The sequence below is a fragment of the Protobothrops mucrosquamatus genome, unplaced genomic scaffold (assembly GCF_001527695.2).
Source record: "Protobothrops mucrosquamatus isolate PMUCROS unplaced genomic scaffold, P.Mucros_1.0 scaffold1, whole genome shotgun sequence".
NCBI lineage: Eukaryota > Metazoa > Chordata > Lepidosauria > Squamata > Viperidae > Protobothrops > Protobothrops mucrosquamatus.
Window position 1 is genome coordinate 4,700,598 of NW_015386388.1, and position 23,500 is coordinate 4,724,097.

Here is a 23,500-nt window from a genome sequence, read left to right on the forward strand (position 1 = left end):
TAAATATCTTACGCCACTTCACTCAAAACTGTTTCTAATGAAACTGGTGACTTTAGTTATGGGAAGAATTAAAATAAGAAGAAAATAGATAATAAGTGACATTGCTCCATCTCTGGAAATTGGATTTCTTTTAGGACTAGATAGATTAGGGAATATTACTTTTCATGATTTAGTATATTTTTTTTAAAAAAGTAATGCTTAAATGAGGGCAAACTTCAGATTATATCTGCAACTGACTATATTTTTCAATCAGCTTTGGAATGCTTTGTCACTTTAGCACACACCAAATTATAAAACTCATAAACTATAGATTGAGGGTCTAGGGACATGTTGCTTAACTTTTTAAGAAATTCGTAACAGTTATCTGTTAACATGGGTGCATCTTAACAGAAGGGTTGGACTAGAAAACCTCCAAGGTCCCTGTTATTCTGTTATATGGGTAACTGATAACTTTTGGTATAACGAAGGAGTCCTTTTATTTATTTTTAAATCCATTCTACCCCATTTTCACATGTGTTGGAATAAATGTGTTATTTATTGTTTATTTTTTGTTTGTTTATACCATTTTATGGCTGCCCATTTTGTTGAGAAGTGAGAGGTGGATTTGGCAGGGCAGAGGGATGGAGACCCCGATCCAAAAGACAGGCACTGTGACAGAGAGGCCACTACTTTAATAGAAAGGACCTGGAGAATGCTCATCCTGTTAGATCTGCAGGGTGAGCATAAATATTTGAAGACACTGTTGTGTAGAGCATTGGAGATGCTAAACCAGCACCTTGAAATGCACTTGGACAGTCAGAAGGATCACTTGCCAAGGAGTTGTGTTATCTAAATGTAGCATCTTGGGCTCAGCACTGCGTGCATTGCCGCATTCTGTACCATTCTGGGTTGTTTAATTTTCCAATGCAGTTTACAAATGTGTGCATCTGCGTTTGTATGTATGTGTCTATGTAATTATAATGTGTATATAGGTGGGTGCATGTTAGTAAGATATGTATAAAAATGGACATATTCATACAAATAGATATTGGGGGAAATTCTTTCCTACACAGGAAAAATTACAAGCAAATTGTGTATGGAGGAATCCATTCCCAAATTCATAAGCAAAAAATAGAACAAAATGATTTGAAAAGAAAAATGCCTAGCTTGGTAAACTAGATTTGTCAAAATCAGAAACGGGGAAAAAAACCCAAGTTTGACATCCCTCTTTAAGATAACTTTCTACAGCCTAATCACTCCAGATGACATCAATCCCTTATCATATTCATTATAGCCAATATGAAGTTGTTGGGTTTTTTTATAAGCCCATTCCTGTTCAATTTAGGAAGTGTGGATGAGAACTTTGGAAAGCTCTCTAGAAATGTGGACTTCATCTCCCACAATTATTAGCAATGACCATGCTAGCTTTGAATTCTGGAAGTTGGACTACATGCACCTAGAGGTGCTAAAATTGGGAATTGCTGGTAGGCAATCTAACTGTCTGATCCTTTGCCTTGTACCCTCATGCTCTTTCTCTGCCACTATTATTTTCTTTAATAGTATGTGTAAATGTATATGAATAATGTTACAGCATTAGGAAACCAGACCCATTTTAATTTACCTGAATGGGTAGGCTCTGGGTATTAATCTGAAAGAATAGATCAATTCACCCAGTGTTATCTATCTGGTATTACCAGTTCTCCCCAGAAAACATTAGGTAATCCATTGAAGGTTTTTCGGAATCTTCCTTATGCAACCAGAAGTTGCAGTCATGAACTGGTCTTGACATGCTTGGTGAAAGAACTGGTTTACGGAAGTACATTTTGCTGTCCTTTTATGGGCAACTTTAAAAAAATAAACCCAGCTTCCATGGAACCCTGGTTTCTCCCTCCCAAACTCTGGGAGGGGCATAAAGATGATTTTACTCAACAGCATGCTAAAAAAGGGAAAGGTCAGAATGGTTTCTCTCCCAAACAAGTCTTTGTGGTAATTCTTGGGAAAATAAAAGGGTTATTTGTTTTGGCCATTCAGAAGTTGCGTTCTCTCTAAAATGTTATTAAAAGAGAGCTTAGAAAGCCCTTTGTTGGAAGTTGGATGGCTATTTTCAGAAATGTTGCATTTGCCTCCTACATTGTACCCATTGTACATTGTATCCTGCTTTCAATACAACTAAATGACCTCCAGGTTCTCCACTCATCTATAAAATTCCCTGATTCCATGTGTAGGATATTTTAAGAGTGTAAGATGTAATACAAGGAGAATATGCAATCATGCTGGAATCTTGTAAGCAAGGCATTTGATTTGTGCAATGTTCTTCCCTATGGAGCCTATGTTTGGGCAGTAGTTTCCCACTCATCTCCTTTTCTCCTTCCAATGCCAGTTCCTGCTAATCAAGCTTTGGTGTAATGTGTAATTAAGCAATTAGAAACAGCAAAAAGCAAGAAGGATGATCATCAAAAAGGTTACTAGGTAGGAACTATTTATTGTTCTTTGGGTATAGAGGCCCAGCCATTATTAAAGTACCTCTAATGGATAGCTCTTAGCTTCACATAATGTATGGATGTGCCAGAATTAGTTTCATCCATAGTTCATTTGATTTGTCTTTACCACAACATTTCATCATTTATGTCATTATAAGACAGTCCTACTTCCAGAACCTCTCATCCTTTCACCAAATTTTCTCTCTTGAATCTGCGTGAAAATTTAATCATGATTAGGAAAGTTTTGGACAAGTAATACACCTCTTTCTTTTCTATAGAAATTCTAGTCATAAATAACTTGACAGGTACTCTTTTAATGATATAACTGTGTAGCATTTGCTCATGGAATGAGGAAAGTTCTTTGATGGTCAAACATAGATACTCCAATTACTAGGAACCAGAATAAATTAATGATATTATTATTTATTTTGAGGTTTTAAAGAAGCACAATAAAACAGAAGATGGAAAATTATTTGCATTCATATTAAATTACATGTGGAGGAAAGATTGAGAAAAAGAATTCAGGATCCCCAAAGAATGTATAATGCACTGCCAATAAGAAATAGAACTCTTTTCATTAAATAGTCAAATCTGTATATGATCTTCAGATAAGTAAATTTTCCTTCACGTTGGAAATCATGCCTGCCGTTTGATCTCAGTGGTATGTGTAGAGACTACCTCTCCGTCCACAGTCTCTTGCACAATTTTCTTCAGGTTTTGATTGCTTGATCTGTGTTCTGGAAGAAATTTGGTCATGTATTAGGACAGAAGCAGCATTATACAATTAATTTTGTAAATATGCTTGAGACTAAGCTATGGTGTGTTGGGATTAACAGAACAGTTAGGCACTTCCCCAGTTGTAGAAACTTAACACTGAAATGCAGACACAAACCTGAATGTCAGGACTAGATTGAAAATGCAACATGTTTGCATCTCACAATCATAATACTATAGGATGCATGTAGTTGTGAGAGCCATTTTATCCAATTGTGACCATAAATAGATTGCTAATGATAATATAAAGATAATGCTATAAGAAGAACCATGATGGATCGATTAAAAGACATATTGATCAATATCCTGTTTCCACAGTGGCTTAACAGCTAACTCTAGGAATACTTTTAATCCTGCAAGATTCTGTTAATAAAAAAAGATAGAGCTAGTTATTCATTCTTGTGCTTTAATTGCACTACTTTAAAGGTTAACATCAGCCTTGCAAGTCTGAAATAATTTTTCTTTGATTCTCCAGAAAATTAGAGATCTAGTCAGCAGTTCATCCTTCCGTCTCCCAAGATCATTCCCACATTTGGCTTCGAGCAATAAGTGTTTTGCAGCTTGCTGCTTTTGATCTTGAAATAGCTATATTCATCATGATTGGCAGCTGCTGATAGCTTTAATCTTATATACATGTACTAATCCTCTTCTAAAGCTGTCTGAGACTTTTCCTACAAAAATAGAATCTAGATTATATTTACCTCTAAGACTTGTGCTGGTCTTCCTGTGAAGTAATAAAAACAGTATCAGTAAAAGCAGCAAATCTGTTCCATGTTACTTTTAAGATTGTTCAAAGAACCTTTTTGCTTCAAATCCGAAGTACTATAAAGCCCTAATTTCTTAATAGCTGCATCAAACAACACGGTCCTCTCCAGGCTGGAAATCACTTCTATGCTATTTCTAAAATGAATGCTAATTCTAAAATGTTTCTTAATAAAAGAAATAGAAATCCCTTTAAAAGAAATAGATCAAATGTGACAGGAAGAAAGCCTCAGAATCTCATAAGAACTGTCTCATCATGCCAAAATCCTGTGACAGAACACTTGGGCAATTCTTTGGGAGCATGATCATTAGACAAGTGTCTAGGGTGGCACCAGATATCAAAAAGGGTTGTGGTCCTTCAGAATGCATTTTACTTGGAAAGGACAGCATTTGCCCACCTATGTATTTTGATCTGCAAATTACTTTCTTCACTAGCTTCAATTTTTAAGATTATAAGTTTGTTCTTTCCTCTTTCTGCCTGAGGTTGATTGTGTCTTACCCCTCAGCATCACCATCCAGAAGCTGGCGATAAGTAGAAATTTCTCTCTCCAGACGTGTTTTTATTCCGAAGAGGACCTTGTACTGATTATTTTGACACTTGATATCATGTCGAAACTTGCTGAGCTCTTCTTCACATTTTTTGATGAGGTTTTGGATACTTTGAAGCTGGAAAGCGTAGCGACCCTTGGTTTCTCCAAAATTGTTTTCTAGGGCAAATTTCTGAAAGAACAAAACATGCCAACAATGTTATGTTTTCAAACTGCATTCTGCACTGCAGAAACCAAGAAATGCCCTTATTTGCTGGATATGTATAAATGAAAGCTTTTGTCTGTAAGTAGTGTTGAAATCATATATTTGTATTTGTCTATAGGTTTATTATTATTTATGTGGAATGGGGAGATATTTACTTTTCCCTTCCCATCCTAGCTTCTTTCCTCTTTATTTAAATCTAAAAAGTAAAGTGCTTGAAGCAACAACTTGTCTTTTCAAACTGCCATGTTAATTAGTGCTGGTATGATTTAATCATTGTCTGATTGCACAATTTTTTGCTTATGGGAAATTATTATCTTTTCATTTTTTTCCTAGTGATTATGGTGGCCTACAATTGCCCCAGGCCAGTGTCTGGAATATTTCATCAGTCCCTTCATGACAGTTCAGTTTCTCAGGAGGGATTAATGTATAATAAGATTCAGTATTAAACAAGGAAGGAAAACTCAAGTAACAATCTGTAGTACCACGTACAGAGCCCCTTTTACTTTTCTGCTATTTAATCACTACCATATATTGTGTATTTAACCTAGAAAGGCAGATTCATACTTTTCTAGGATATCTCTTTTAGGAAGACTGAAAGCTCAGAATGGTTCCCTCTTTAAAATCATACAATTTTAAAATCATACAATTTTATAAGGTTCTTTAAACCTTATACCCATTCAGCTGTAAAATCTTTATAACAGAAATCTGAATCCTACAATAGTAGAAGCATTTCCCTGCCTGTCATGCAACAAAGAAATGGCAGAGAAAGTAAAAAGCACATCTTGGACTTTCTTGCTTCTGGGTCTAAAAATGTACTATGATATTCAAAGGTCTGTTTCAACAAGAATGAGCAATGTGTTACCACCCCCCACCCACCCCCATTTGCTGAAATAGACTTCCTTTATGCTTTAGCATTGGTGGATGGGGAAGGGGTTACCCAAAACAAGTTTTCCAGAAGGCAAGTTGCACATTTATTTTAGAACTTATATTTTTATAAGGATAAAAATAATGCTACAAATCAGAATTATGTAACCTTAGAGCGGTACAGAGACCCGGTCTTGGTACCATAGCACTGCATTATCCAGTTAATTGTATTCTCCATGAAGGTGATGGATTAGCTCTAAGAATGCTATTGATTAATTGATTGATTGAACACACTTATGTGACTGCCCATCTCACCAGAAGCCTCTCAAATGACAATGCTATTTTATTTATTTATTTACTATACTGATATTCTGCCTTACATTCAGCAAGGCATATATAGCTCTCCCTCCTCCTTTTGTTTTCCTATAGTAACAATCAATAGTAGTGGTAACAAAACAGTAGGTTGGACTAGAGAGAATGACTAGCCAAAGTCAACTAGTGAACTTCCATGGCAGCTGAGGATGGACCTAGTCACCATAACGTATTGGTTGACAATGTTCATAGGCAGTGCATCTGTTTATATCAAATGCTGAGAAAAATACTGGAAAGCCTTCATTTGCATGTCTTATTTCTGAACTTCTAAAGGCATCTGCTGGGTGTAAACTGGTCTTTGGTCTGATTTCACAAATCCGTTTTTACTTGCCTTGCAATTAAAGAAAAAAAAAAAAGGGCATACCACCTGGATATAAATGATCCAACAGAAGGGATTCATACAGATACACCCAGGTAACTATAATGTATCTTTTCTCCCTTATATACAGATTCCTAGGAAAATTAACCATAAATACTTCATGGAAAACAAAGTATAATATGAGTGGACAGATTAAGTTTACAGCAGTGTTTACCAAAGTGGTGTCTATAAATGTATTGGACTACAACTTCCATAATGGCAACTATGGGAAAGTATTATGGCAGTTATATTCAGCATGCCTAGTAGATGTCAGACTGGGCAGGTTTGAATTAGAACACGGGTGTCAAACTTGATCGCATCACGTGATATATCGTGATGTATCATGACCTTTTTTGCCTTTGTGGAGCCAGAGTGGCCATGGCCTGCATGTGAGCATCCAGCCTGTGGGCCCCAGTTTGACACCCCTGAATTAGAAGGTTAGAAAAGAACAGTCCTGTCTAAGGGCATCACCTTATTTAGTTCTGTCTGGAAATCAATTTCCAGGGTTTGCAGTGTGCGGTTCAGTTCAGAGATTTCTTTCTGGCTATTTTGTAGTTCTTCCTGGTTGTGTTGTCCCGCTGAAGATTCATTTCCAATCTGTGTGAGCATAAAAGAAATAAAAAATAAATGAAGGAATTGTTTAAACCTAGCCAAAAATGAAATTCTCCACACAATTTTAGAGCAAGACAGTGAACATGTAATTTCTATGCTATAGGTAATGGCAACACCCCTACTGAGACACTCCCATCACAGGAGGATGTCTTCTTTTAAATGAAAATGTGATAATTCAGAATGATTGCCAACTACCCCAGAAGTGGTTTATACACCTCTGGGGATAACCTCAGTTACGTAAGTGTAGGGGCACCATATTCCATTCATGAGAAATTTGCCTCAAATCTTGTGAAATAAATTTTGAAAGCAAACTGTCTTTCAACAACTCTAAGGAGAACTTAGTAGTTAAAAGGCAGAATTATTTCTCAGTAATATAATAGTCTTTATGCAATATACACATGGAATGTATGAAAATTGGACATTGGCATATTGATACTTGCTGGTGTAAGTTAAGATACAGAGGGAGCTTTAAATGTTAGGAGGATCAGATGTCATGTGGGAGGGCTTTCTTTTAGATCAAGAGGCAGTGTTTCTTAATTCTCCATATCTTATCAGATATCTTGTTTGTACATTTCAAATGGGTGTGAAATCATTGTACCTTGAGATCTACTCCTCTTGTAGATAACTATGATATCAAAGTTACAACCCTACATGATTTCTCCATCTTGTTTTCTGAAAGGATACCTGTTGTTGGAACCAAGAATCAAGACTTTGGCGATTTTTTTCAATTATTGCTTCATAATCCGCTCTTATCCCTGCCAGGATCTTGGACAAATCTTCTTGTGGAGTTTTGTCCACCTTCACATTCACCTTAAAGTCTTTGGATGAGCCATGTGCCTGCATATTCTGTATATGAAAAAAATGAAGAAAAAACTCAGCGAAACCTCTTCAAATATGAATAATAAAAGTATTCCACTATCTGAGGCAAACAGCAAATAATGTATCTTGCCACACTGTTCAAAAGACAACAAGGGGGGGGGCTTCAAACTGACTTTGACCCAATGTTTGACTGCATTGCACATTTATAAAAAGATTTTGTGATATCAGAAGTTTAGTTTTTCCAATCCTAATGGAAGCTGCTTCTTTTTATCACAGCTGCTATAGCCTGGATTTGCATTTATGATCTATCCTACCCCTATTCTTTTCTGATTGGTGAATTTAACCCCACCAGGATTTCTTCTTTTGTAATTGTTGCCCTACTTATTTATGTTCATGTGCTCTAGAGTAAGAGCTCCCAAACTGTGAGTTGAACCTCCCTTGTGGAGGTGCAGGCTAAGTCCAGAGGATGTACAAAGAATATAGATAGTGCCCAATTTACGATCAGTCACTTAGTAACCATGTGAAGTTACAACTGACTTCCCCACTACTTATGACTCAGATTCAAAGTTGCAATAGCTGCCTCCCCTGTAGTCACATGATTCCATTTTGGGTGTTTGGCAACTGACCCATATTTATGGCCATTTGCTGTGTCCTCTGGTCACATGACTGTGATTTATAATATCCTTTTGCCAGAAGCCAGTGCTTACTTCTGATTTCTGGCAAATAATAATAATAATAATAATTTGCTTTACAACTGCCACATTTGCTTTACAAATCCTGCACTTACTTTATGACCATGCATTCAGTTTGCAATCACGTTTGCTTTATGAATGCCATGTTCACTTGACCGTCACAAGGACGGTCATAAAATCAGGCACAGTCTCATGGTGCCCTGCTTAACAATAGAATGACTTACAGCTGTAATTCTGGGCTAAATTATGATAGAAAGTCTAGGGCTATCTGTATTTTAGTTGTACATTGCGATAATAAATCCACCTTTTCCAAAGTTTTATTGTATTGTTTCATTGTTTATCTGTGTTCATTTTAGTTTTGGATTTTAGGGGAAGTGTATATATTGAGATTATACTAAAATGAAGCAAGTCCTGTGCAATAATCGATTATATTCAAAATTAATATGATCAGTTATAATAAGGATATTGAGCTCTGGATGTTCAAGGCAATCTTTAAATGTGGGTCAATTTATGCAACATAAAACTGTAGGTGTTATAAAAAGCCCATTAGCCTCATATGTGAAATAGACTCCCTGAAGCTTGTTCAACAAACTATGCATTTCATCACAGAATTTATAGGTGAATTCTAGTCAAGCATGAAAACTACAGATTTGCCATTGCTTTTATCTAGATTTTAAAATTAAATATCCATCATTTCAATTCCTAGTCTGGCAATCACCAGGTAAATTGTTCCATAACAATCCAAATATCTTAATTGTCTTCAGGATGGGGATTCTGTGAGATGCAACACAGAAATCTGAAGGGCATCCAGGTAAGGCTCTTATAGCACAGTCCAGATCTCAAAATATGATTATGTACTGTACGACCAGCTCTTATTCATCATATGGTACAGGATTCCCTAGTGTTATATTTATCAAAGGTCATTAAGATCATAAATTACGTTTTACAAATAGCAGTGATGGGGTTCGTGGCACAGGAAACCAAAATAGATCGCAAAATAATTTAATGGACCCAATTACTATTGTCACCCTTTTTTTTGATTCTGAGCAAATGTAGTGGTTACTATTCAGTTTAGACAGTTGACAATAACTTGAGGAATATCTTGGATATGAAAGCAAGAATATTGTACTCATTCAGACTTTTCAGCCACAATCCACAGATACAGTTGCTCTAGAGCAGTATTTCTCAGACCTTATACAGTAATTCAGCTCTGGAAACTGCCTTCATTAAAAAGATAGAAATATGCTTTGCACCAATCTTGACAGACAGTTTCTTTTTAAGGTCAAATAATATTTTCCCTTTAGGGGAAAATTATATAGTTGCAGGCATGCTCCAGGTTATATTGGCATGATAAATAGTTTATTGGTGGAAACTTGAAAGATCTCAAGGACATGGCATGTTTGCCTCTTCCACTTTGTCTTACTGATTTATATTCTGCCAGGAGATTAACCAACTCCAGGGTCTGAAATATTGTAACTACTATTGTGGTTTAACTGAAACTTGTTTAGTTCCCTCAGATTCCTTAGAGGGATCTAAGTAAGTATGAAAGGAAAATATTATATTGACCTGGTTCTTAATGAATACTGGGAGCATCATATTCAATGATATAAGAAAAGCTTGTGTAAACTCTAGAAATTCTTCCAAGTTTCTATTTTCAGGAATTTTGGCATTGTAATTCTGGTATTCTGAGAAGGCACCAACTTGGATAAGACTGCACTACTTCAAACATCAATTAATAGGAAGTGTTTCTCCAACTTTATTTCTCTTTCTGTAATTTTTCCAGAGTTTTAAGATGAAAATGCTGGTTCTTCAATCCATAATATAAATCAAGAGAAAGACCAATGAGAATTTTTCTTTCAAAATCAGAATGTTGAGATGATATGACTCAATGATCTATGTCTATGGTAGCCATTACACCTACTTCCTGGAATACACTGTCTCATCTCAGTAAAGCACAAAGGCTTCCCAAAGAGCTAATAAGGTACAATTAATAAAATTAAGCATGGAAAACTTTCTTTGATAGGCTGGGAAATAAACAGTGGGGATGACAGTGGAAAAGCAGATGATTTTTGAGTCAGGGTGGTTCAGCATAAATTCACAGCTATGTCTCTGGATTATATTCCTGCCTATTAAAAAGTAATTAAGTAAATCTAGGATATTAGCCTGGAGAAAGATCACAACAAACTATTCCAGATTCTGGCTGGTTAAACAGGATTCTGATTTTCATTTAAAAGTGACATAAGTGGCTGAAAAGGGTGGGACTAAAAGACATCATTGAGGCACTGAACATAGCAGCATAAGAGCAGGCACTAAGCACCAGATCCCATTGAAACAGGAGTCTACCATACTGGACAAGGCCCAGAGTATAGGCTGTGCAGATAGATCTCAGAGGCAGTCCAACATATTAATGGTGGTATAAGAGGTAGGCAAGAACAGCATACAGTGAATGAAACAACTAAGTAGCTGTCATTGCATATAAGAACACCTGACAGTGTATGTGTTAGACCCTCCCAAGTCCAGATAAGAAATTCTACAGATGGTTGTGGAGAATAACAGCTCTAAGATCCTGTGGAACTTCCAAGTCCAGACAGACAGGGTGGTACTGGCCAATCAACTAGACATTGTGTTAGTAGACAAGGACTAGAAGACAGATGGTGATAGATATAGCAATACAAAGTAACAGCAACACTAGGAAGAAGGAGGACAAGAAGTTCGAGAAATACCAAGCCTGAAGGAGGAATAGAAAGGATGTAAAGTAAAGACCCAGTAGTGGTAGGAGCACTTGGGACTGTGATTCCTAAGCTAGGAGAGTGGCTCCAACAGATCCAAGAACAACATCAGAACTCTGTCCAGAAAGGTGCAATGCTATGAACAACTAAGATACTACACAGAAATCTCAAACTCCCAGATCTTTAATAGAGGAAGACACAGTTGTCTCTTAAGTTGATCAGTTGACTAGACTTAGCTCAAGAAGAAAGGAATGGACTTAGGCTTAACTAAGGATGGAAATGTTTCCTTCCTTTTTCCCTAATACCCCCTCACTGAGATAAAGAAATCATTTTCAAACCTCCTCTATTTTGATTAATTATTTTGCAAAAGATATTTAAATGCTTCAGATTTCTTGTTCTTATGTGTATGAGCAGAATGTTTGCTGCTTATTATAGTTCACTGACAGTCAGCCAGATATTTAGACTAAATTTGGTACATATATCCACCTATCATGTCCTTCCCAAGGACTGGGATAGATATATATTGTTTGATAGCGTTAAAGGTATTATCACAGGATGTAAGTTGTTCCAAGCAAAGCTACCTTTTGCAATTGATGGGAATTGTATCAATACATATAATATTCAAATGGTATTCCAGATACTTTGTGATTGCACCAAAACATATTGGTATCAGAGCACTTTAGCTTCTTTATTTTCTATTACTTTGTGTAATCTGTGGTCCGACTAGTTCTTGCTTGCAGGCAAATGGTATTTTTTGCAGACTTTACAGTGCACCATTGTTGCTATTTTGTCATACTGTTATTTGTAATCAATTGGTACAGTCTACTTGCAGCAGTTAACTAGTTAGCCCACTGTTTCTTCAATGTCTTTGCAGAGATGCTATTTGCTGTCTGTTATTGTCTTCTCAATTCTGGCATTACATGAATTTGTTCTTAAGCTTAATCTTCTGCAGCAAGAATTTGCCCCTCTGTCTCTTTCTTCAACTTCCTGTTCTTAGTGTTTTTATTATTTCCTTGGCCTGCTATTTTTAATGTATTGGATATGTACAGTAATACTTTGCCTTATTATGTTTCTTTTTATTCTTCATTAGGTCTTTCTTGTAGGCCATTTTGGCTCTCCAGTATTCAGTAAGCCTTTATGGTATACTAGCATCAGTGTCTCTTCTTCACTGTCCTTCAGATCGTCTTCAATGCCTTTTTTTTCTTCAACTGTCTGATGTACCTGCAACATTCCATGACCATCTATGCTCCTTGGTAAGTAGAGTCCATCAGTGTTACTGCATGGGTGAAAGACATGATTCATTATTTTACTGGTTTTTCTATTTAGGGGTTTACGCCTGCTTGAGTTCAGTTCACTATTCCAGCTGTGTATTAATGACTGGAATTGCCCAGATGTTAATTGCCATGTGTTCCTTCCCTGAATTTGGACTTTAAGATCTTCACTCTCATGATCTATTCACTTCTAACATTCTTCTTGACTTCAGTGTGCTTAATATTCCCAGCCCATGTATTTGTAGTGATTGTCTTCAGTTGAGACTCTGGATATCAATTGAGACTCTTGATATCTTGATTTCTTCTATTTTACTATTTTCCCATTAATGGTGAAGGTGGCACATTTGTCCAGTCCAAATTCCATTGCAATATCATGGCAATATATATGGACAGTGTTGAATAGTGATTCTATTTTGGATGGTGTTTTTCTATAGAGCTTTTGATCATCCATGTAAAGTAGATGGAATAGTCTATAAGATGTTTTTGATAGCCATTGCCTGACTTGCTCAATATTGTTGACAGAGTAATCTCTGCACTGACAAACAGTATTAGTGAGAATGAACGCTTGAGCAGACTTTTTCAGCACTGCACATGAGGGAATGTATGCATCTGACATTCGGGGATGATTGCGTAGGCATTCCTTTTATATGTCAGCAAATTTTAATGTTGTGGCAAGAGGGTCGTCAAATAGCACAGAACAGGAAGTCAGATCAATAATCAGCACACAGAACACACATAGCACAACATGCAGTGGGCATCGGCCCATCTATACACATCTGCAAACTCTGTTTACCCATCAACTCCTTTGCAGCGTAGATGTGTGGCAACAGCAGTGGGCAATTGCAGGCAACTCTAAATGAGTCTTGAGTCTGCCTGAAAGATTCCTCTCTTGATATAAACCTCTCCCAGTCTATTCAAAATTAACCAGCAACTCTGTCTTCTATTGTGGCATTGACCTTTGCACAAACCTTTTGGTGTTTTCTACTAACTTGTTATTTCTAGGCACCTGATTATACATCATGCAACAGAGAGTCAAATGTATTCTTATAATCAATCCAAGCTATATTCAAGTTGGGGTTGTTGGGGTTTTTTTTTTTTTTGTTTTTTTTTGCAGTTTTCCAAAATCATTTTGTCAATTAAGGCCTGATCTTCCTGTTCGGGCAGTTTCCTTTCTGGTTAGGTGGAAAGAGTTTGTTTTTAAATAGATATTTTGTGGTACATCATCTACCATACCAATTAGCAATTCAAACGTTATGGGTAAGCAGGTAATTGGACTGTAGCTGCCTGGTGCTGCCCCCCTTTGGTTGTTTTTTTCATTATCAGGTAGGTTTTGCCATTTCACCCCTTTGCAGAATGTTATTAAGAGAATGCTAAAATAGTTACATACATACTTAAATGCTTCCTTTGTTGATAAGGAAAGAAATCAGAGGTAAAAATACTAAACTATCTCATATATTGCAAATAAAAAGGGGGAAATGGTAACAAACTGTTTTTATAGGTTTGGATTCAGAATTTAAAAAGCAATGTAAAGGAAATGTGACTTGGTTTTCTACAAGACCATGTTTGTGAGATAAAGTAATTAGACTTTACTTTGGAATGATAGACAGCATATAACACCACAAAATCTGTCTTCTTCACATAAACCCAGCATAATAAGCATTTGTTTCAAATGTTGCCCCAGAAAAAGACATATATATTGAGCCCTAGACTCTGTAGTAACTGTTTTCCTTTGTTATTAAAGGCTTTTTTAGCATCTGTAATGAAAAGACTGTGACTCTTCATAAGCAAGCATTCTAGTTCAAGAATAGGATTGAAGTCTGATTCCTATATGTCTACACAGCAATGTTTCTCAATCTCAGCAGTATTAAAATGTGTGCTCTTCAAATCCTAGAATTCCTCAGTTACTCATTCTTGGAGGAGACTATTGAAACAAATCAGGTCTAAATTAGGGATAATTTACCTGTCTTGTTAATTTTATGGATCTATTCTACACACAGCTAAATTTGGATCTGAGTCAGGCTGTTTGTTTTCAAGGGTGAGGTTTCAGAAATGTCAGACAAAAAATTGAAGAGAAGGGATGAGATGAAGGTATGTGATTTGGCACACAGAGACATTAACTGGAAATTCTTGTGATGGTGAGGATGACGCACATACCAATCACTTGCAGAGTCACTGTGCCAGACCTTGTATAAGCAAGGCAATTGGATGGGGAGATCTAAAACAGAGAGAGCGTAGGATGCAAGAGCGTACTTCTTTCTGCTGGATGTATTTCTGTTTGTGAAAGAATACTAGGCTTGGCCCAGCATAGCTGAGTCAGGTTTTGGAAGTCCTGAATACGTACTGAAATAGAATTTGAATATTTATTTTTTTTTTTGGAGAAGAAAGACTTTCTCTTCTCAATCTGAAAGTATTTCTTCTATTTTGATCACCTATTTTACAAAAGTCTATGATTCTATCCAGAAAATGTAAAGGTTCTATATAATTACCAAAGGAGCAGCTGGATGAAAACACCTAATTACTACGTAAACAATTTAATTATGAGGCACGCTAAACTGGTTTGGTGAAGTTCTCAGCATTGCAATATCTCCCTATGCTTTGCCTACTGCTGCTGCCTCAGGAAATGAAGCTGTAATCAGTAAGTTTTCAGAATGCCCCCAAACTCAGTCACTGTCATAATAGCTTGGTGAGAGGAACCAATTACAATATTATTAAAGATTATTGAAGCACTAAATAGCAACACTATCTCTTACTTCTTTTCTGATTTACATTGAAAGTTCGTTTTGGGATTTAGCATTAGCGTTTCAACAGAGCAATTGATGTATTTCATCTGTGGTGGTTTACATCAGATACTGTTCCATTTGGAAGAAATGGTTCTTCACACCCAATAAAGGGGCATTGTCATTAATTTTAAAATTCTAGCATTTAGATGAGAACTTTGTAATAGTATGAATTAGCTGGAGTACATTTTTGAAATATGCAGCAATGATCTCTTGAGAATGAAAGAACCAACAGCATTGTGTACACATGTGATCTCAGCTTTAGTGGGTTATCATTTGCAAGTTAAAAGGAAATTAAATGCTTAAGTAAAAGTATGTGTAAAACAGCACCTTCCTTACTCTCAAATTCTGTGTGGTTTAAGGAAAATGGGTAGGGGTAAGTTTGTCTTTGCTCCCTCATATTTTAAATGTTTTTTCTGTCAACAAATATCCCATGAATCTGATCAATGAAGATTATCGACCAACAAAAGTCATTCTCATAATAGCCGATTGTGCTATGGAATTCTCTGCACCAATATCCCATGGTGGCTGATAACATGTTTAACTTTAAAAGAAGGTTAGGCAAAGCCTTAATGAGTTCAGATTATTTCTGATCTGATCATTTGCTGAGGAACCTATACAGAAGAGTCCCTTAGATTCATGCCTCTTTGGCTAGTGTGGGAAAGAAAAGGTTGAATGAGATGGGCCTTTGGCGTGATTCATCAAGGCTTTTAGCCTGTACAAACTAAAGGAATGCTGTGCTGGCCTGTACAAGCAGAATGAAAATTCAGAGTGTTGGGATTGGCAGGATTTAAATATATTAAGCATTTGTCTGTTCAGATGTGGTTAGAGTTACAAAACTAAGTGGTTCTAATCCTTGCTGTTTTAAATAAACACTTTATTTTGTTGGCAACCTGTATATATTTAGATCAGCTTAAGAAGTCTCAAAACTGCAGTGATGCTTTTTGGACTTGAGGGACAAAATTCACAAACAGAAATTATATTGAATCATAACCTTCAGTCCTTAAAACAGATTACATTAGTATCCTCTGATGCACCTCACTAGATTTAATCAACAATTTATTATTCTAACTTTATGTTAAAATAAGCATGAACTATCAAAATTGGTTTCTATGCAGAAAATGAAATGATCAGGATTTTGGTAAGGAGAAAGAGAAGAAAGCTTGTCTTACCGCTTCATGTTCTTTTTTTTTAAGTATGTGATCTTCACGCAGAGCTTCAATTTCCATTTCCAGGTCAGTTATTATGATGGTCATGTTGTCTAGCTCCTTACGGATGTTTTCAACATCATTTTGCACATTTTGCCGGAGGGCTTTTTCAGCTTCGTATCTTAATCAAAGAGAAAAGTAATATAGTTAAATGAAGGAGACAACAATTCCATCTTGGGATTGAAGCTACAACTTTTAGAACTACATATTGCTTGCTAATACTTGCTGTTTCTGCCTTGGAAGCATGTATTTTCCATCATTTACAAATACGTTGACATTCATATTTCACTGAAATTCAATGAATAATTTTCATTTATTGAAAAGTGAAGAAGCTTGCTAGTCATATTTGAATATTCTGCCATTTTCCAGAAAGCAACAGTTAGCCCCAAAGGATCGCTTCTCTAACTAATTTGAAATGCAAATTTAGTAGACAAATTGGAGAATAAATGGGGTGGCAAGGTTGGCTGTATTATTTATTTGGAACATTAGAAGAGTCATGATTTCCAAAGTATTGTAAGAGTTGCTTTCCAGACTGATAAGGATACAGGAGATTGTGATATAAATACTTTCTCTCTAATCAGTACAGAAACTAGCCTTCTTCCTAGATCTTAGGAAGGCTGATAGAAAGAAAATCAGAATAGCTCCATCTTAACATAATGATATATTGGTTCTAAATTGAAAATAGTTCATTACTGAAATTCTTGTAACCCCACCTCTTTTTATCTCAACAGATCATTGAAAAATTCAGAACTATACTTAAAAAAAATCACTTTCAATTGTAGGTAGCTGCCAAAGAGCCTGACAAGTATTGTGTGTCATGCTATTATAAATTTCCATTCATATAGAACATGAAATACACTTCTCATGACAGATTAATATGATACACTGCATCAGTTGAATACACCCGAAAAGACTGACAGTCAAAATAGATTAGCTTTTGATAGCATGGTGCTCTCCAAATGTTTCATATTAGTCATGCAAATAAATTGGGAATTATGGAAATTATGTCAACAGAGTCCAACACAACTGGACTACACAAGATAGATAAAGGTTGGTCCACACAGAAGTCAATGTCTGAGTATGCATAAGACAGAATTTTGTGCTTCTGTAGTTTGACCTGAGCAAGTCATCACAATGTTACCTTGTACAACTTTCATTGCACTGAAATTAACTAAATTGTATTAAGGGTAACTATTTGCACACTAAAATTACCCTGAGGAAAATCTAAAACAAATTTTTGATACATCCATTAAAGAAGCTGCTTGAAGTCTATTTGTCTATAGAAATTGATGATGACGAGGCACAGAAATTTACTCAAAGTGTGGGTCTAGAAGAATGCATGTAGTTCATGATACATTTTGTATTAAAAGCAACAGTTGGCTGAACATCCAGACAAATTCTATTCAATTGTTTAGTGGCACAACAAATTCAATCCTTAGGAGATGGCTTTTCTAAATAGAGAGCAGAGTTGGAGGGACATTTCTTAAAGATGTAACAAAATCCCGAATTTCAGAATCTTCATGAACAGGTAATTGGACTAGATAAGTCCAAACATTCTTCCAAATTTATGACCATATTATATTACCTATTTGTTTGATGATTGGCCTCACATAGTACATTGAATCATACATTAACCAAAAAGGCTGTACTTGTATATCAGGCCAAGCCAGAAAAAAAGAGGACAAAACAGAAACAAAAAGAAAAGGAATGGCATGTTGTGCAATTGTAAGCATAATATTTTTTATTGACTTGTCTAAGCATATTGTGTAAATTTAACCTATGATTATATGATTCTCAAATATATCATCTTAATACTGTCAACGTGGTTATAATGATGTTTCACCTTAAACAAGCAGTCATTAACTTATTTTAAAAGAAGAGGAAATGAGAAAAGCAGGCAATTTGTGTTGCCTATATAATTCCTGGCATCTCCCCTGGCATCTAGAAAAGACAGCACAATAGTTCAAAACATTTACCTTCATCATCCGTAAATCTACCTGCTAGTGTGTAGGAGGCAGAGAGAGAAGCAATTATGGTGTCTCTCAATCCAAGATTTTGTTACCGAGCAGCAAAGATGTTGGCCACTAATCTTTTATCTCTTGGAATGCAATATCAAACAACAGATGGTATAACTTATACTATCTATTATGATTTTAATCAAATTCAATTTTGGATATAACATTAAAGCATAAATTAATCTTTTTAGTCATATTTGGATTGTTAAGAATCAGAGTCAAGTTTTACTTTTTTTGTCTGCATATGCTTCCAAGAATAGACGAGAATCTCAAGGAAAGACTTACTTGAGACTGAAATCCTCTGTTGCCATTTTGGCATTGTCAATCTGTAGAACAAGGCCTGCATTGGTAACCCGTCCAGTCTCAATCTGTAAATAACAAAATATTAATCTCGCTGTGGAGGTAGATTAAAAGTTTAAAGACTTGGTGTTCTGGTGGGCTAAGAGAACTATATTTTCTTTATCACCTCTGGAATGCATTCATTTAGTCACTGAATTAGCCAAGTCCTTGATTTTGCAAAATATATCAAACCAAAATGTAACCAAATCAGATGGATGTGCCAAACATAGCTAGCCATAAAATAAACATGCTAAAATTAATTAAACTGCACATTGTGCCATTGTAGTCACTGGGTTTTTAATTGATTTGATTGTGCAGATAAACATATCAATGTTAAACAACAACAAGGATTTTCTCATTTTTCTATTAAAATAAATAATGAAAGAAAAATTTAGAAAATATTTCTTGCCTAGAGTTTGAAACTCAAAATGCAAAACTGGAATGTGTTAGCTTTTTGGCACCTCTTGTTTTGCTTTTGGTTGGCTTCAGATATGAATGTTCTTCTTCCAGCTGTCAAATATTCATTATAATTGCAAGGTAAACATGTTAATTACAATTACATAATATTATATTCCACCATAAGAACAGATGAAAGAAAACTTGCAAACAACTGCTAATGTTCGGTTGTGAATGGAACGTGATGAACATTAAGACATTAAGAATGTTCATGTTTTATGAATACTTCTCCCGAATAGATATTTTTATTCATTACCAACTTTTCCAGCAGGTGATGCAGGTATGCTTTTCAATAACCTACTTTTCCACTGAAGAGCTTTGTCACAAAATTCAGTAAAGCACAAATAGTTAAGCATAACTACACTTAGATTCCAATAATTGATTGTAATAGGGATACAATATTTCAAATGTGTTCAAATTTGTGTAATGATTTATGAAACACATGCTGGATAAATTCATATTAAAATGGAAACTGATACAAGATTTGAGAAGAATTTTGTGAAGGGATGGAAAGATGAAGAATTCTTGTCTTGTTGGTGAGAAGAGAAATTAAGGAAAATTATACCCCTCTAATTTTAGTCAAGCCATAATCTTGAAAGCAATAGCAGTAACCAACAGGACTATTAGAAAGTATAAAAAAGTGCAGGTGAAGCACTGAGCACTGGGACATCAGTGGCAGCAACGTAGAGGCATTTGCAGGGTTAGAGTTAGAGTGCCAAAATGGGACAAAAGCATTTTGCTGTCACAATATAAGTTCCATCCCTCCTAATTACATGCTTTGTGATGCTGCATTAACTACGAAAGGATCATGATATTTTGATAAAAACATATCTTGTCTCAAATTTATATGTAGCAAAGATTCCTGACTACCGGTAATCTGACTCTGAGTGCCAAAATAACAATAAAAATTAAAAAAAATATTTTTTTAAATATGATCAATATATGGCAAGATTTCAGATGAGGACATAAACATTTCATAACATTTAATGATCTTCTGAGATTTTAGTCCCATGAAATTCTCTCTCTCTCTTTTAAATGTTTAAAATTTAATTTTAAAATCCTGTGAATGCTTCTTGGCAGAATAGCAAATGTCACCCACTTACAGGGGCTGCATTAGCAAACCCTGCAATATAGTGAATCTCAAAGGCTTTCAATAATTATATATCATGGCTACACAAGGAAAAGCTTTGATTATATAATTATATAAATTATGGGTAGGAACAGAAGTTATCTTTGACTGAAAGCATTCCCAAAAGACCATAGATTTGAAAGAATCTGTACTAGAAATATATTCACCAAACAGGAGAGATACTTTTTTAGATAGGCAAGATACACCTCAATATAAGAGCCCCTAATGATCAGTATTGGTTCAGAAATGTGATTAGTAATATTTCATTCAAAACTGATATACTACAGAGAAAAAAGGATGGCAACTATAACCTTAAAATTTCTATTTTTTTTAATTCCCAGGTTGAGGAAGCATCTAAAAAGTTTTTTCTTAGGCTTAATGGAGGCATGGCTTATAGCAAATCATACTAGATGAAATTCCTTAACCTAAATGTCAAGTTCTTATATTTGTTGCAATGACATATAAATTACATTAAAGGCTTACTTCACCTGTTTACCTTTTTCTCATCCTAATATCACACATATTGCCACAAGCAAAAAAAAATCTGCTTATGAAATATTTCCAGAGGAATTAAGCAAAGCCAAGGATTTTAGGGGTCTTTCCTCTTGCTCTTCTCCATCCCCTGACTGATACAGGGTCTTTAACCATTTTGACCTGGGGGAAATTCTTTCAGATACCCAGATGAAAACAAAACTCATCATGAATCATATCAAAAGGAAATTGTGTTATGATTATGGGTGGTTGGAGTGATGTTGAGACAATATCTTGCCAAACACCTATTATGCAAATCCTCTATGATGTGCCAGAGGAAGCTGAAAATCCCTCCAAGAGTATATTGAAAGGTGAATATCTTCTTAAGCCAAAATGACTCATTAAAATGGAAATCTTGATTCACAGAACTCTGTCCTGGATGAATTAAATCCCTTACTTCCATTAGTGTATTTGCGACGGACTGTTTATCCATTAATTCAGATTCCCCTCCCAGAATCACAGTAGAAGAAAGTATCGTACATTGTTATATCACAGATTCTCTCCACAACACTGCCAAATACAAACATGCTAATATCTGAAAAGGTGGATGTGCAATTGTTTCTTGCACCTGTCATATCAGCAGATATAAGACTAAGTGTAGGCGATAGGCCAAGAAATGGGTCAAATCTTTGGTGTGTGTATCTAATTTTCTGGAATTGTTTATTAGTATTTCCTCCAGGAAATTCATTGTGGTAACCAAACAGGAAGGTCTATATTGACATTCAGTCAAGGAAAGACAGGAGCTGCTATCTTATTTAAGTAGTATGATTAAGTTTATAATGAAACAAAGAGGAGTTTTTGCAACTAGGATGTCCAGAGCATATATTTACTGTCTCATGACAGAAAGAGTGGCAAGACTGGAATAAAGGCAAACTAATTTTTGAAAACCTCTGCATCAGGCTCATGCATACTTTGGTTTGTAGGTGTGTACAGAATCCACAAAGCACACCTATATAATTAATGAATGGATTGATAACTACATTATTAATGCCATCAAGTCATTTTTCACTCTTAGCAATCATATAGATTCTCATGACAGGCTATTCCTAACCTAGTCTTTCAGTTTTGCCAACAACTCACCCATTGCCACTGAAACATATTCTGTCCACCTTGCTACTGATCATTCTCTTCTCTTCCCTTGCACCACAGAAAAACAGTCATCATATAACTGTGTGGCTTATTATCTTGCATGAAATTTTATCATGGGCCAGAGAAGACTCCATCTAACAATGCAAAACCAAAATCATTTAAAGGCAAAATGAAGTCATTTAAAAAGCAAAACCAGAGTCATTTAAAGGCAAAACAAAGCCATAAAGACTAAGCAAAGAATGACAAGAAAGGGAGATTTACAGCTGGAAATGTTTCTTTTCTTGGTTCCAGTCCCTGACGCTGGATTCATTTGCTATGTCCTGAAAATTATTCTAGAGTTGTCCAACTTGAAGCTGAAGCTGAAGTAATATGATTAGAATCATAATACTCCAATCCAATATTAGACAACCATTTTAAACCAATGGACACATTGAAAATTTTAGATGAGATTGTGGGCATTCTCACAAAATTGAGTGCCCAGATGGGTACAGCTATTCACAAATTTCCATTTATCAGACAGTAAAGAATTGTTTTCCACCATCCTCAATACAAATTTGCACATCCTTTTCTTAATGTTGAAAGCATTGCACTTTTTTATCGCATTCTTCCAACTATTTTAACTCATTTGCTGAAGAAATAAATTTCAATGTTTAAGAAAATATGGATTTTCAAAAAAAAAGCCAGCTTTGTTCTAGTCAGCATCTAAATCCAGGAAGCATGAATTACGTTGGTTGGTATTACAGTGTAATCCAACCTCATTTCTTCTTCTTGTCCTAATACTGAGAGAACTGAACAGTATATGAATGTCCTTGCATCTTAAATACTTCATTTTAAGCCGTGTGTTTTTAGCTGTTTCCACATTATAAAGAAACAGTATGTTGAGGAGGACAGACACATAATATATATGCATATAAAAACAGAGACAGGTAAGCCCTAAAGCAAAGAAACAACAGTGATAAATGGCAGATGAATGACTACTAAAAAAGAAAAAGGATATCACAGAATCAGTAAATAAGGGGAAGCAATAATGATATAACATGGACAAACAATAATGGTAATCCTTGACTGTTGTTACCGGAAGAGGTGATTCATTTTTATCAGCAAGGTACCATTCAAATTAGGTTGCTGCTTATATGATGAAATGTCTTGCTATCCCAACATCCCTAATATAGATAACTATTACACCTGAGCTTGGAGATAAGTGAGGATACAAGAGCTAGCAATAGTTAGCAGCTCTGGCAATTTCACACTGGCATTTAATTTCCAATGAACAAGAAAGATTTTTTTTTTTTTTCATTTGGGAAGGCAAGAAAGCACGGGTTAAATTTAAGATTATTCAAGATGTTAGAGAACGTGGAGGACTTAAAGCTCCAAATTTGATACTTTACTATGATTCTTGTGCATTGACATGGATGACGGATTGGATTAATTTATCTAACAAGAGGATATTAAACTTGGAAGGATGGGACTTGTACTTTGGGTGGCATGCTT

The 23,500-nt window shown here is 35.5% G+C and overlaps 1 protein-coding gene across 1 annotated transcript in view; it reads right to left on the reverse strand.

Moving 5' to 3' along the window:
* Window positions 1-2,877: 2,877 nt before the first annotated feature.
* The window catches only part of LOC107303092 (keratin, type I cytoskeletal 23), a 25,006-nt gene continuing 4,383 nt past the window's right edge, over window positions 2,878-23,500 (reverse strand). The window contains exons 2-8 of the mRNA XM_015832282.1: window positions 18,751-18,833; window positions 16,415-16,571; window positions 7,639-7,800; window positions 6,814-6,939; window positions 4,495-4,715; window positions 3,935-3,957; window positions 2,878-3,196 (exon numbers count right to left, since the gene is read on the reverse strand). Coding sequence (XP_015687768.1) covers window positions 3,096-3,196; window positions 3,935-3,957; window positions 4,495-4,715; window positions 6,814-6,939; window positions 7,639-7,800; window positions 16,415-16,571; window positions 18,751-18,833 — 873 coding nt within the window. The 3' untranslated portion in view covers window positions 2,878-3,095. The remainder of the gene's footprint in view (window positions 3,197-3,934; window positions 3,958-4,494; window positions 4,716-6,813; window positions 6,940-7,638; window positions 7,801-16,414; window positions 16,572-18,750; window positions 18,834-23,500) is intronic.